Source organism: Patagioenas fasciata, chromosome Z (assembly GCF_037038585.1).
Source record: "Patagioenas fasciata isolate bPatFas1 chromosome Z, bPatFas1.hap1, whole genome shotgun sequence".
Lineage (NCBI taxonomy): Eukaryota > Metazoa > Chordata > Aves > Columbiformes > Columbidae > Patagioenas > Patagioenas fasciata.
The window spans coordinates 43,657,347-43,670,421 of NC_092560.1; the positions used below are offsets into that span (position 1 = coordinate 43,657,347).

General features: G+C 43.0%; 1 protein-coding gene across 2 annotated transcripts in view; it reads right to left on the minus strand.

Annotated features, from left to right (window-relative positions):
* The window catches only part of GNE (glucosamine (UDP-N-acetyl)-2-epimerase/N-acetylmannosamine kinase), a 34,870-nt gene extending 28,308 nt beyond the window's left edge, over window positions 1–6,562 (minus strand). For both annotated transcript variants that reach the window (XM_065861667.2, XM_065861666.2), the window contains exon 1: window positions 6,424–6,562. In XM_065861667.2, the coding sequence (XP_065717739.1) occupies window positions 6,424–6,474 (51 nt within the window). In that variant the 5' untranslated portion in view covers window positions 6,475–6,562. The remainder of the gene's footprint in view (window positions 1–6,423) is intronic.
* Window positions 6,563–13,075: the final 6,513 nt, after the last annotated feature.

Genomic DNA, 13,075 nt, shown 5'->3' on the forward strand with positions numbered 1-13,075 from the left:
AGATACTGTAGGGAAAGCATAACAAGTTACCACCTTCCTGCATCTTCCTGTTTATTCTTCCCAGTTAAAACTACCAGGTGAGCTGTGCAGCTAATTGTAACTGTAAGCAATGACAACAGTGTGTTAGCTAGGCTAGCATCACATCATGGGCTTGCAGCTTGTATCTGATGTTTCAGAGAAAGCAAAGAGGTGGAGGGTATGACAATGATATACATGCTACACAAAGGGAAATTTGGGGTTTTATTCTCTCCTCACCACAACATCTATCTCTCATGTATTTTCTTAGTATCTTATGCTAACACAAAAAGAGGACCTGCATGTGGATAACATCATTACGCACAGATTTCCCAGCCAAGGGAGAGGAAATCCAAAACTATGTGAAAAGTTGTTCGCTGTCTCAGGGGAGGGTATGTGTCCACAGGAGAACAATGAAGCTGGTGAAGGGAGCTGTCTTATGAGGAACAGCTGAGGGAACAGGGGTTGTTTAGTCTGGAGAAAAGAAAACTCAGAGGAAACCTTAGCACTCTCTACAGCTACCTGAAAGGAGGTTGTAGCAAGGTGGGTGTCAGCCTCTTCTCCCAAGTAGCAAGTGATAGGATAAGAGGAAACGGCCTCAAGTTGTGCTAGGGAAGGCTTAGATTGGATATTAGGAGAAATTTCTTGACAGAAGGGGTTGTCAAGCATTGGAACAGGCTGCCAGGGAAGTAGTTGAGTTACCTTCCCTGGAGGTGTTTAAAAGATGTGTAGACATGGCACTAAGAGACACGGTTTAGTGGTGGACTTGATAGTGTTAAGCTAACAGCTGGACTCAATGATCTTAAAGGTCTTTTCCAACCTAAATGGTTCTATGTTAAAATCAAGTGCATCCAACCACTAGGTAACAAGCAGAGTTGTGAATCTCACTGAAATAACTAGGAATTAGCTGAAAAAAAATCACAATATTTTATTTAAAGCTGACAGTGTTAACTTGTTAATAGTCTCATCTTTCTTATTGGAAAGATGGTGTATGGTGATGTCTGAACTATTACAATATAACTGCATTTGCCTATATCTTATAAAATTTGAGTCAAGTTTCCAATAACTATCCAGAGTTGCAGGATGCGATAGAGGCATGATATGAAAAGCAACCTTTGTTCTAGGGAATTCTTCGTCCAGAGGTGGTGAGATAGTATCTATATGAAACCCATGCAAAGCACTGGAAAGAGTTCTGGCAATGTCAGTAGGATTTTTTTCAGTTAATTCAATCTCTAACAACTTGACACTTAATTTCAGCTAAAGATCCTACAAACCCTTTCTTTCCCACTCCCTCTCTCTAAAAATAAAATAGTGGAACAGACCCATTTTTTGCTGTCATCATGTGATTAATTCTGCTTGTGTGATTTGTTTAATACTTCCAAAGGGTCTGTTTTCTTTGCATGTATTAAAAGCTCTTAAGGTTATGGTTTGTTTGTTTCTTCTGAAGCTCCACTCCTGTTCAGTCCTGCTGAAATAAGTATGATTGCTATTGCTGATCGTTGACACACATCAAACATCCACTGAGCAATGTGACACAGTTCAACATACCCAAGCTGGCTTCAAAACAGTTGGGTTTTGAACAATGATGGCAGCCTAGACTGGGATGATTCTTGTGGTAAAATTCTTCCTCTTACTATGCTGATGCCTTGATCAGCAGACAACATAGTTTACTTGAAACAACTTGGGATGTGTTCAAACAGGAATGAATAGGGCCCCTGTATATACTCAGAGTAGCTGGACAAAAGCCAGTGAGGAACCAACTTGAGTGGAAGCTGTCATCACTAGGTAAGAACAGCAGATAATTTTATCGATTATTGCATCCCAGTTTGCACCTCAGGTACAGGTGGGAGAGTGATCTGTTATGCATCCTTGGTTGAGGAAACCATGCAGAAAAAGCAGCCAAGTTATCTGGATGCAAATGACTTTCACATGTGTAAGGCCAGAAAGCAAGTTCAGTTAAGGTTTCTCAGTTCTGGTCACTTTGTGCTTTTATCACAATAACAAGTTGTTTATATTTCTTTAAATAGGCAAGTTTGCAAGACTGAGCTCAATTCTCTATCCGGGTTTCAGTAAAAGCTAAACCCATGTCATTTCTGCTTCATTCCTACTGTATTATCACAGTTTTAAAGATGGAAGATATGAAAATTACCATACTCCAGTAGTGCTGTGGTTCTAATCTTGTGTTCTGTTCTGTACCATGCAGCCCTCTGCCCTCACTGCAAGATTCTCCTTTCAGTGGGTCCAAAGAGACTAATGGTGAACTGTGTCCAGAGGAACAGCTGTGCATGTTGGTCTGTGGAGACTTGTGAGCTCTAATAAAGACACAAGAGCTGTGCTGTCTTGGAGCAGGAAGTTCAACAGGCTAGAAGCTGGGAGAAAAGGAGGGGAGGTCCCAGAAATTATCATCTAGTGATAAGACTGCCTAATTTTTCCACTTAAAGTTGGCATACAGAGTTGAAAAGAAAGATAAATGTCTGACAGTAAGAAGAAATACTGCATCAAACTCTGGCCTCTTGTAACTATCAATACCTCCTGTGTTGTGCACAGGTCTAGAGGCTCCTGTTTGCTCTCCTTGTCCAACTAGTATATCTTTTTTGCAGACCTTTCTTATCCCTTCTGAGGATCTATGGCATCCTCCTTGCATGCAGCTCTGTTTTTAATGTGGCAGTCAGCTGAAAAATATTTGAAATATTATGTCTTCACTGGTAATTCCTAATTTCTAATTTAAAGGGTAAAAATGCTACTACAAAATTACAAAAAAGAGAAAATCTGTTAAGCAGAGATCTGGTGTCAGGACTAGAGAATTATAATAGTAAACATGTATTTCTAGCCTTTTTCCATATTAAAGGATTTTTTTTTTTCTGTGTAGTTTGCAGACTGTTACTTTGGCTATTAACTGCACAGACAAAAAATGTGATGAAAGAAGAAAATGTGATTGTAAAGATGGTTAGAGCACAAAGCATATAGTCAGTTTACAGATTCAAAGACAGATTAGGAAATTTTGAGAGAAAGAGAATATTATATGAGCAAAGAAGTGTAGCTGTAGCTGTTCACTAAGCAAAAGGTAAATTGTCCTGTTTTGGAAGCCTGTAACACAGTAGGTATCATTAGCCCAGTTATTCAAATGTCTTCTTTAACCATGTGACTTCTAAAGCAATCTTAAAGTCTAAACTATTACATGGATATTGTAATTTCCTGAAAAAAATTCAGATTTTTCATTTGAAGAGCTTGCAGAGAGGTAATGGGAGGCTCAAATGGAAGTCAAAAGCAGAGTGTTTTCTGTATCAGGCATTACACAAAATATGTTTTTGTTTTTAATTCTGAGTCAAGAATAAAATGTCCTTATTTTTTGTTTGGAGTATCTATAGTCCTTATTTTCACTACTAGCAATCTCCAGAAACAGTTTTCTTTTTTCCAAATGAGAAAGAAAAATCAAGGAAAAATAAAAACAAGCACACAATTTTTAAAAAGGTACTATCTTTGAAGAGTGCATAGGAAGCCTTCAACTGACAAATGTTCTGTAAGAGTGCTTTACTTGGACAGGAAGCCAGGACCTTGTAGATTATGAAAACCAACTCTCTGGAGTTCAAGATGACATTTAGGAAAACAAAAAAACCCCACATGTTAACTGGCCATTCACTTCTTTCCTTCCTTCTTTTTGATACTCATCTGGAAAAAGTCACGTGAAGAGCGTGACTCAGCTGTTATTCTGACTTAACTTTAAGGATAGTGTAGTTTTCTCAGGTGAATTTGCTGCCCATGTTCTTTCATTAAAGCCTGATTTAGCACTGTATATTTTAATGAAAGATGGTTCTGAATTACAACAAAATAAAAGCAACTGCTAAAATATTCCCTGATTTTGCAGGAGGGGCAGCTCTCTTGATAGATGTTCTAACCTGAGGGCACATGCCTGTAGGCTATGCTGAGTCCCCCTGGGAAAGACCATACACCACTGAGAGACTAGCAGTCTATTCTCCCAAGCCTCAATATGTGTCAGGAAGCAGGCCGTTACAGATCAGTTTCTGACTGGCCTGGCTACTGAGGCAGTACTTATTAGAAACGCAGCCTGAATGTTCCTGCCATTTTGCTAGTGACACTCCAAGTTGTGAGATGCTTCCCTTCATACTTCTCCTGTGCTTTCTGAAACTGCTGTGTGTATCTCTGAAAGGCAGTTAGGGAATACTGACACTATATAGCATGATGTCATGCTTGTATTTTCTCATACAAAGTTCTATGATCCATCTTGATCTTTTACAATGTAATTGTAAGAAAAAGCATCCAATTTGATAGGGATTTTCAAAAGGACATTTTGCATTTTCAAAGCTATGTACTTTGTGGGAAAATCACTATGAGTGGGTTCTATCACATGAAATAATGCTGGTTCCTGGAAAAGATTACAGGGATCCTTGACTCTCAATTTTACATAACTAATAAAAAATCCCTTCCCCTGAACAGTACAATGTTGATGGGAATCTCCTTTCCTTAAGTATTTCCTCTAGTGTGGGCTGCCAAACTTCTTACTATTTCATTCAGTCTGCAGGTAGACCTGCTAGGTATCATATGGTAAAGGAGCAACGCAGCAGAGGTGAGAAACCTTCTGGTGGAAAAGTGCTCCCAAGTCAAAAAGTCCATTTAGTTTCTGTGTACTAACACTGGGGGACATGAAAACATTCTATAGTTCCCATCAATGTCCTCAGTTTCCTTAAAGCTCCTTAATGGGGAGCTTTGTTAATTTTCACTTCTGTCCCTAAGTTGGTTTACTCTTTAGTATCTGATGTACTGACATAGTGGTGTCACATTTGGACTTGGAGCATGAGAGAGAAACATAGCTACAAGAGGGCAAAAAGTATTTTTATGTAAGAAAGAAATTAGTTGATCATAAGGACAATTTACATATTTCTAGTGCTTGTTGGAAATACATTTCTTTGAAGCCTAAACCTGGGTCCTAGATGGATGCCTTCATTGGAGAATATCCAAGGTGATGATATTTTTCAACACCTCCAGATCTCAGGGAGACCTGGAGACAAATCTCAAGTCAAAGCTGGCTGGGAGACAAGAGGAAAGGGACAATATGTAAGGAAACACTTCAGAGAAAAAGGTAGTTCCAGCTGACATATTAAGACATTCAGATTAAAATGGGACAGGCCACCTATGCATAACAGGCACACGCCATTTCTTTGTATTTTGGCAGACATCACCTCCATGCCTTTTCCACACCCTTCCTGTATGCAGAGTGCCATACCCCTTGATAGCTTAAAACACCTGACAGGCTGGCACAAAACCTGCTCTGCAGGTGGAAAAGTGAACAGCCTGGGGCAACAGCATCAGTTGCACCACTAAGCACCACTTTCGGCAGTGGGAATGCTGGCCAAGGGGCAAGAAATCATGACCACTCCTGGGAGAAACTGGCTGGCTCTTTGATGCTCTCTCCAGTGCCACCTTCCCAACCTTTCTGGACTTCCTATCCTTCTTCTCCCTGTTGTGTGCCTCTTCTCTGCCTTTCCCTCAACATAGCACTCACTTCACTTGCTATTTGGATACCTTCTGAGAAAACCTACCTAAAAAATTACCCCGCAGAGCTCAAGGACCCTTGTTACCCTGCCTGCATTCATGTCTGTTCTCCCAACTGCTCTCCATGCTCTACCTGGAAGTTAATCTTTTGAGGGTTCATGCCTTTTCTCCCACTGTGCCCGTACAGCACCTGGCATGGTGCTCATTTCCACTAGTACATCAGCAAAATAAACCTGATTAATAATCTTAAAACCCTGCCAAACCACCACCCAAGTAGTACCTCAACGTGGGTGAGTCCAAACCTAATCTCTCATCTCCCAAATAACAGACAAGGAAGTCCAAGTGACAAGGAATAGAGTGTTAGCTTTGTGAGCCATAGCTTGCTATGGACTGAATAATGAAAAGAGAATCCAGAAAGAATGGGCACGAATGCACAACCATTAAGTACCGTTCTCCGGAGAACTTTTAAATGCCCGTTAGCCTGCACGACTACAAATGCTCTATGCCAAATGGAGAAACAGAGGGTACAAAGCCAAATCCCGCGTTGGCCCTGGAGGCGGCACCTTCCGTGACATCCCCGCGGAGCAGGCAGGGAAGGTCTCCGCCGGGGTTCACCACACGCTGGGTGCCGGCTCGACTTCCCCCGCAGGGCTGCCCGAGCGCGGGCTGCCTGCAGGCACCCTCTCGGCGGAACGCTGCCTCCCGCGGGGACAGTGCGGCCCGTCTGGCCGCTGCTACTGCCCCGACTTGCTCACCCGCCTGGGAACAGCCGCTGACAAACGGCGGCTTCCGCAGCCCCCGCAAGGCGAGCACGCCCGCGGGGCATTGCCCGCCCTCACCGCCGAACCGTCCCACCTTGGGGTCCCCGCCGGGCTGGGAGCGAAACCGCTGACTTACGTGGGGGCCGTCGGTGAGCGGCTCTCGGCGCGGCGGGCCGTTGGTCCCCATGGAGGCCGGCGGGGCCCCGGCGCCGAGTCGCTTTCCGGGCGGCTCTACTGCTTCCAGGAAGGGGCCGTCGGGCCGCAGCGGGAGCAGCACCCGGGGCCGGCGCCACGCCGGGACCGCCCCGAGCCGCAAGCACCGCCTTCGCTCGCCCCCGGGCGGGGTGCGAAGGCTTCTCGGCCGTTCTGGGATGAGTCAACGCCAAGCCGGAGGTCGTGAGGCGTGCAGGGTGCCAAGGCTTTTAGTATTGCATTTACAAAGGCCGTGCCGGTATCCCTGCAGAGCAACGCTGGAAACGGGAATCTTGTACTCGGTTACCTCACATGTTAGGGGTGTGCTCGTGTATCTCAGGAAGACATTCCCCCACTGGGTACCACCTGTGCACGCATAGCAGTTGGGAGGTCCAGGAAGCCTTACCATTGCAAAGCCTTCTCTGTGAATATTATCAGCTAGTATCAATGACACCTTGTGTTTTTAACATTGCCAGGAGTATGCAGATCTGTTCAAATCAACAGGAACCTGCAGGTGTCTCCTGGCAGGGAACCTGAGGGATGTGTATGGCACCTGCCTCAAGCAAGCTAGTCTTCCAAGCACAAGTCTGGGAAATAGAAGCAGCCAGAACTCTAGAAGTCTGATACCAGCTGCTTCTTACCTTTGCAAGGCTGTGTTTTGCTGTGACTTGTCTACAGCTGTACCTCTGACCCCTTTCAGGTCCTGGGGACTGCATGTTTGCCCAGTCTCAAGGGAGCCATGCAGTTGCCCTTCTCACACAGGGCTCTGAGCTGCTGTAGTCACCTGTGTGACCCCTGACTTTCAAGGTCATCTTGGGGTACTTGCAATTCTTTCCTGTCTTTTGATTTCTGACAGCGGGCCTTAGCATTTGCAGAAAAATTACTTGTCTCTGACCATTCTCTCCTTTCTGCTTGTTTTTCCTGAAACACACACATTCAACCTATTACATAAATTTATAGCAGAAGTGCTCCTGTAAGCAAATAAGCATACAGCACCTCTAAATGTTACTGATCGGTTCTTCCTCTGTGAACAGATTTATGCGTATACACAAACAATTCGACAGTAGTGGCCATGACTATTGCTGAAAGTTTTCTTTAACTTGTGATCAATGTGCTGTGCTGATATTTATTTTAATTAATTCCTTTTTACCCATGGCAGTTTATAACTTTTGTATTCTGTTAGCACAATGTTTTTCTAGCTGCTCACTTTATCCTGTTACATATTTACAAGGTAGGCTGATAAATAAAGCATCTGAAGGAATGGAAGAATGACATGAATGATGCACTTGAACCATCCCCGAACTAAAACAGCAGCAGTTTGGTACAGGCTCCAAAAGAGGTAAAGGTCTGAGCTGTACCTGGGCCAAAACCACCTTTTAGGAAACCCACCAGAAGGGGGACAGCACACTGAACACTGACTCTTGTGACCTTTCCCACTTTATGCAATTTGGCTATGAACTAACCACTTTATTCCATAAATAAGACAGCCTGGGTGAGCCTACTGTGAGCTCTATCTGCTAGACAAGTGTGGCTGTAGGACAATGAACTTTTACTAATCACAGATCACTTGATGAGTTCAATTTCAGTTTTGTATTAATTATGTAGCTTAAGTAAATGCATTTTAAATAGAATGGATCACTTAGATTTATTATATACTGTCTGCTTCATGTTACTTAGTAAGTTAAGTTTGCTGAAATCTTAAGCTTTATATTGTAAAGTTCCACTCATATTCACCAAACTTGTATCTGCTTAATGAAAACGAAAGCAGCTACAGACCATCATGGACACCTGCAAGATAAGGCCTGTTTTGCACTTTGTTGAACAAAAAAGGATTCATTCAAACAATACAACACCTTTGAGGCCACAGGAAGTGCCTATGGACTGTAAACAATGTGTGGAGCTAAACAAAACAAGGGCCTGTCTGAAGGCAGTGGAAGAATCCAATGAGAATCAAGAAGACCCCACACTGAAATATCACTGTTGGGCTGAATCATCATGTGAGGGGTGGCTAAATAGTCTATAAGGATATAATTACCCAGGAACTTTTAGTCTTGGCTGGGAACATTGTGAAGGCTGGGATCTCTGTGAAGGCACCCACCTTGAGCCAACCCACTGCTGTTCTTCTCCATTTAATTATTTATTTCTATGAACTTTGATTTCTATTAACTGAGAGCTTACTTCAAGAGACCTAGGTTCCAGACTTCAAGCCAGCATCAGGCCCTAGACGGAAGGTAAGCAGGTTGAGATGCAGAATAATGAAACTCAGAAATCCTAGCCAAGTGATATAAAGAATCAGGTGTGCACATATAACCCTTTGGCCATAAATACATATAATCCCTTAGCTGTTTTCCCTTAGCTTTTATGTTTCTTAGACATGAACTGTTGACCGGGTCTGGGACTAAGTTTGGATCCAGCCACACCTAGGCTCCTCTCTGAGAAGGAGTTTAGAAAGCAAGGGGTCCATTCTAAACTTTATGACTCAACAGGAGGCCCTCCCTCTACCCTTTTGCATCTCCATCCCTGCAGAAATCACTCTGAAACAACTCTCACCTGATTCTACTTGGCCTATTTCCTCCATGCAGTAAGTGGTAAGAGCGAATATTGCCACCAAACTCTAAGTTACACTTTAAGTGACCTTAACACTGGTCTGCAGCAAGCAGGATCCTAAATCACTGATCTATGACAAACAATAAAGCAGCAACAAAGGATTTCAAAAGAATTGGCACTTGTAAGATCAGAGGAGGTACTTCTTTAGTTTGCTATGAACCATATGTTGCATTTTTTCCACCTGTTTTCCACATACTTGCATATTTGCATGGTTATTCTTTCACAATGAATTTCAACTGTGAGTTCTTTTGAGTTCTCTCTTTCTCTCAGGAAAATAACTCTTGATTATCTTTGAATGGTCATGGTAATTGAGAGAGGTTCCTGAGGACTGGAGGAAAGCAAATGTTACTCCTGTCTTCAAAGAGGGCAAGAAGGAGTACCCATGGAACTACAGGCCAGTCAGCCTCATCTTTACTCCTGAGAAGGTGGTAAAACAACTAATCCTGGAAACTTTTCATGACTGAAAAGAATATGATCGGTATTAGCATGGATTTACAAAGAGGAGGTCCTGCTTGATGGAGCTGATAACATTCTCTGATGAAATGACTGGCTTGCTAGATGAGGGTAGAGCAGTAGGTGTTGTCCACCTTGACTTCAGTAAGGCTTTTGACACTGTCTCCTGGAAGATCCTTAGAGAAGCTGATGATGTATGGGCTTGATGAGCAGACAGTGAGGTGGATTAAAAACTGATTGAATGGCCAGGCCCAAAGTGTAGTGATCAATGGCATGAAGTTTGAGGCCAGTAACTAGTGGTGCACTGCAGTGATCAATACTGGGTCAATACTGTTTCAACATCTTCATTAACAATCTGGATGGTGGGACAGGGTGCATCCTCAGCAAGTTTGCTGATGTCACCAAACTGGGAGGAGTAGCTGATACACCAGAAGGTTCAAACTCCTGCACCTGGATAAGAATAACCCCATGCACCAGTATATGCTGGAGGCCAAGTGGCTAGATAGCAGCTTTGCAGAAAAGGACCCAGCACCCTGCTGGGCACCAAGTTGAGCATGAACCAGCAACATACCTGTGTGGCAAAGTAGGCAAATGGTGCCTTGAGCTACATTAGGAGGAGTGTTGCCAATAGACTGGGAAATCTTCTCCCTCTGTTCAGCACTGGTAAAGTCACATCTGGTGTACTGTGTTGAGTTCTAGGCTCCTTGGTACAAAGTAGATATAGAGCTACTGGAGAGAGTCCAGTGAAGAGTCTCAAAGATGATTAAGGGCCTGGAGCATCTTTCATATGAAGCTGGTACTCACTCAGAGGAGACTCAGGAGGGGACTCTCATCAAAATGTACTGATACCTGAAGGGAGGTTATGAAGATGATGGAGCTAGGCTCTCTTCAGTGATGCCCAATGACAGGCAATGGGCACAAACTGAAAAAGAGAGGGTTCCCTCCAAATATCCAGAAACACTTTTTGACTGTGAAAGTGACTGAACACTGGCACAGGTCACCCAGAGAAGTGGTGAAGCCTCCCTCCTTGGAGATTTTTAAAAGCCACTTTGACATAGTCCTGGCAACCAGTTTTAAGTGGACAAGATGACCTCCAGAGATTGCTTCCAACCTCAGGTGTTCTATGATTCTGACAATATGCAAAAGATTATACAGGTCATGTACTGGCAGCCAAAGGCCATGAGGTCTTAAAGGTCTCTATAATAATACCAGACTTCTGTGTTTGAATTCCTGAATTACTACGTGAGTGTGTCTTGGCAGTAACTTCTCCGCAGAACAAACCTGTTCCACTCAGTGTTGTATCTGTGGAAGGGCAGGGGCAGGATGTAGATCCTGTTGAAGAGGAAGAAGATACTTGACTTACAGATGTTGGCTCATTTTGTGTGTCAGATGACACATTGCAGAAATGCCTACAGTTTTTTCCTGAGCACAAACTTTTTAAATGTTGTTTTTTCCATTTTATTTTTTCTTGGTCAGGTTTTGAGTCTATTGTTTGGCAATTTGGATCGTTGTAGGACCAGGCGTGTGCTTAGTTTTAATGGTGGCAATGGACAATTTGAAACATACGGCCTCAACTATCAAGGTAGAGAAGGTCAGGGAGCCTAAATACCTTTACAGATCTGGGCCTTGCTGCTTGATACTTCAAAGGTGGAGATTACAGTTTTGATGGCTCTGAGCCAAATGCCTGCGACTTGGAGAGAAGGTCAGGGCGTAGGGACTTTCATAGAAGGATTGAAATCAGGGTTGGGCACTGGTGTCTTTAAGCTGAGGGCAAGGCTGCAGATTCATCTGAGATTTGGAATGTGCTGAATAGAGGGAAAAACCCCTTTATTGATGAAATAAAATGTTCAGGATTGTTCTATAGTTGCCTGCAGGCACACAGTCTTTCCATCCTACATCACCTGCCATCTCATCCTGCCTGTTTCTGATTATAAGACAGACTAAAACAGAAAGCTATTGGAAAATATAACATTGTACTGGATTCTTCTCTGTGAAGAAATTTTGATCTTTGTTTGATTTGGGCTTTTTCCTAGTACAAATTATGACTGACAGGACAGCCTTGCTTTCATGACCATTTTTTGCTGTTAGATCAGTCCCAGAAACAGAAGCCTAATTTTGTCATAATTGTTTAAGTGAGGGTCTGAAATATGTTGTACCTGAAATGTGCTGGATCTACAACTTCAACAGATCTTTGAAAATCCAAGGGTGGGAAAATAAGCGCTAGGTGATGCACATTTCTTGTATATAATGGATAGAGTAGACATATTTGTGGGCATTTTGCAGAAGCAAATATATAATAGAACCAAACTCAAAGGAGTATTTACTAAGCAAGTTTTCCTTTAAAGGCAGAAAGGCAGAGCCACCTTATTGCATGTCACTATTCTTGCATTAAATGCAAGGGGAGCAACACTGATTATACTGTGTGAGAGCAGCCCTGACCGTGAGTTCATTCTTTATGTATGAGTTGAACAAGGGACAGAGCAGGTGTTTCTGCTCTTCGCAAACATATTTGCAATGAGCTCTGTGGCTGACACTCTTCTACAAAGACAAAACTTGCATACAAATTGAGGCTAGTTTTTTTGAGTTCACCTCAAGAACAATAGAGGTCCCTACTTAGTTCACCACTTTGCTCATCCATAACTGCAAGATTTTGTACCAGCAAAGTACTTTGGCAACAGTGCAGCTCTGTGACTAAATATGTCATACACTTGTATCACTTTTGCTTCAAGAGCAAGATATGGTATCCCAGTGAAAGCCCAGGCCTTTTAGAGAGCTAAACCCCTCCTGTGGTATTTGTGAGAAGTGCTTTAATACTGCAGTTTGCCATACTTCTGCCCCTCAGAGCTTTGTTGATAGAGAGGCTGATCTGAAGCTTCCTTCTGGGTCTTTCCTGTTCATTCCAGTGCTTTCATTCTCTTTTTCTGAATATCTGTTGAAATCTATTCCTGAGGCAGAATTGAAGAAACCCTAGCTCTGCAGCTGAGCTGCCATGTGGCTATGTGGAGCTGAGCCAAGGAAGATCTTACCTGATTGTGCCACAGAGGGACAGGAAAGATCTGAAGGACATTCTGATTTGTGTTCTGTCATCACTGGGGTTTTAGGCCAAATGAGGACCCTAGCAGACTCATTTCTTTAGGCAAGAACAGCAGCCTAGTGTAGAGGAACAGTTTAGGAAGCAAGCATGTAGGGAATAAGTGATACCTCTTAAAAAATTCTGCAGTGAAAACCTACCTAAGCCTACCTCATTGATGTCACCAAGCTTCTCTGACATTCATGGCTGTACAGACACAAGCTCAGAGTGCCATGAAGTCAGTCCTCCTCTAACCCCTCAAAAGAGACTCTTTTCCCCTAGTGTGTCCGTCTTAATAAGTGTCATGCATACTTCTAGAAAGGGTAAGAAAGCATGTGTAGAGTGCATAAGTTTGAAACATTCCTAGCATTAAACCCACAGAAAAGTTTGAGCACTTCATGTTTTGCAATTACTCACATATACTTGCTGTTTTCTGAAGTGTTTTCAATTAATCCCAAACAGCCCA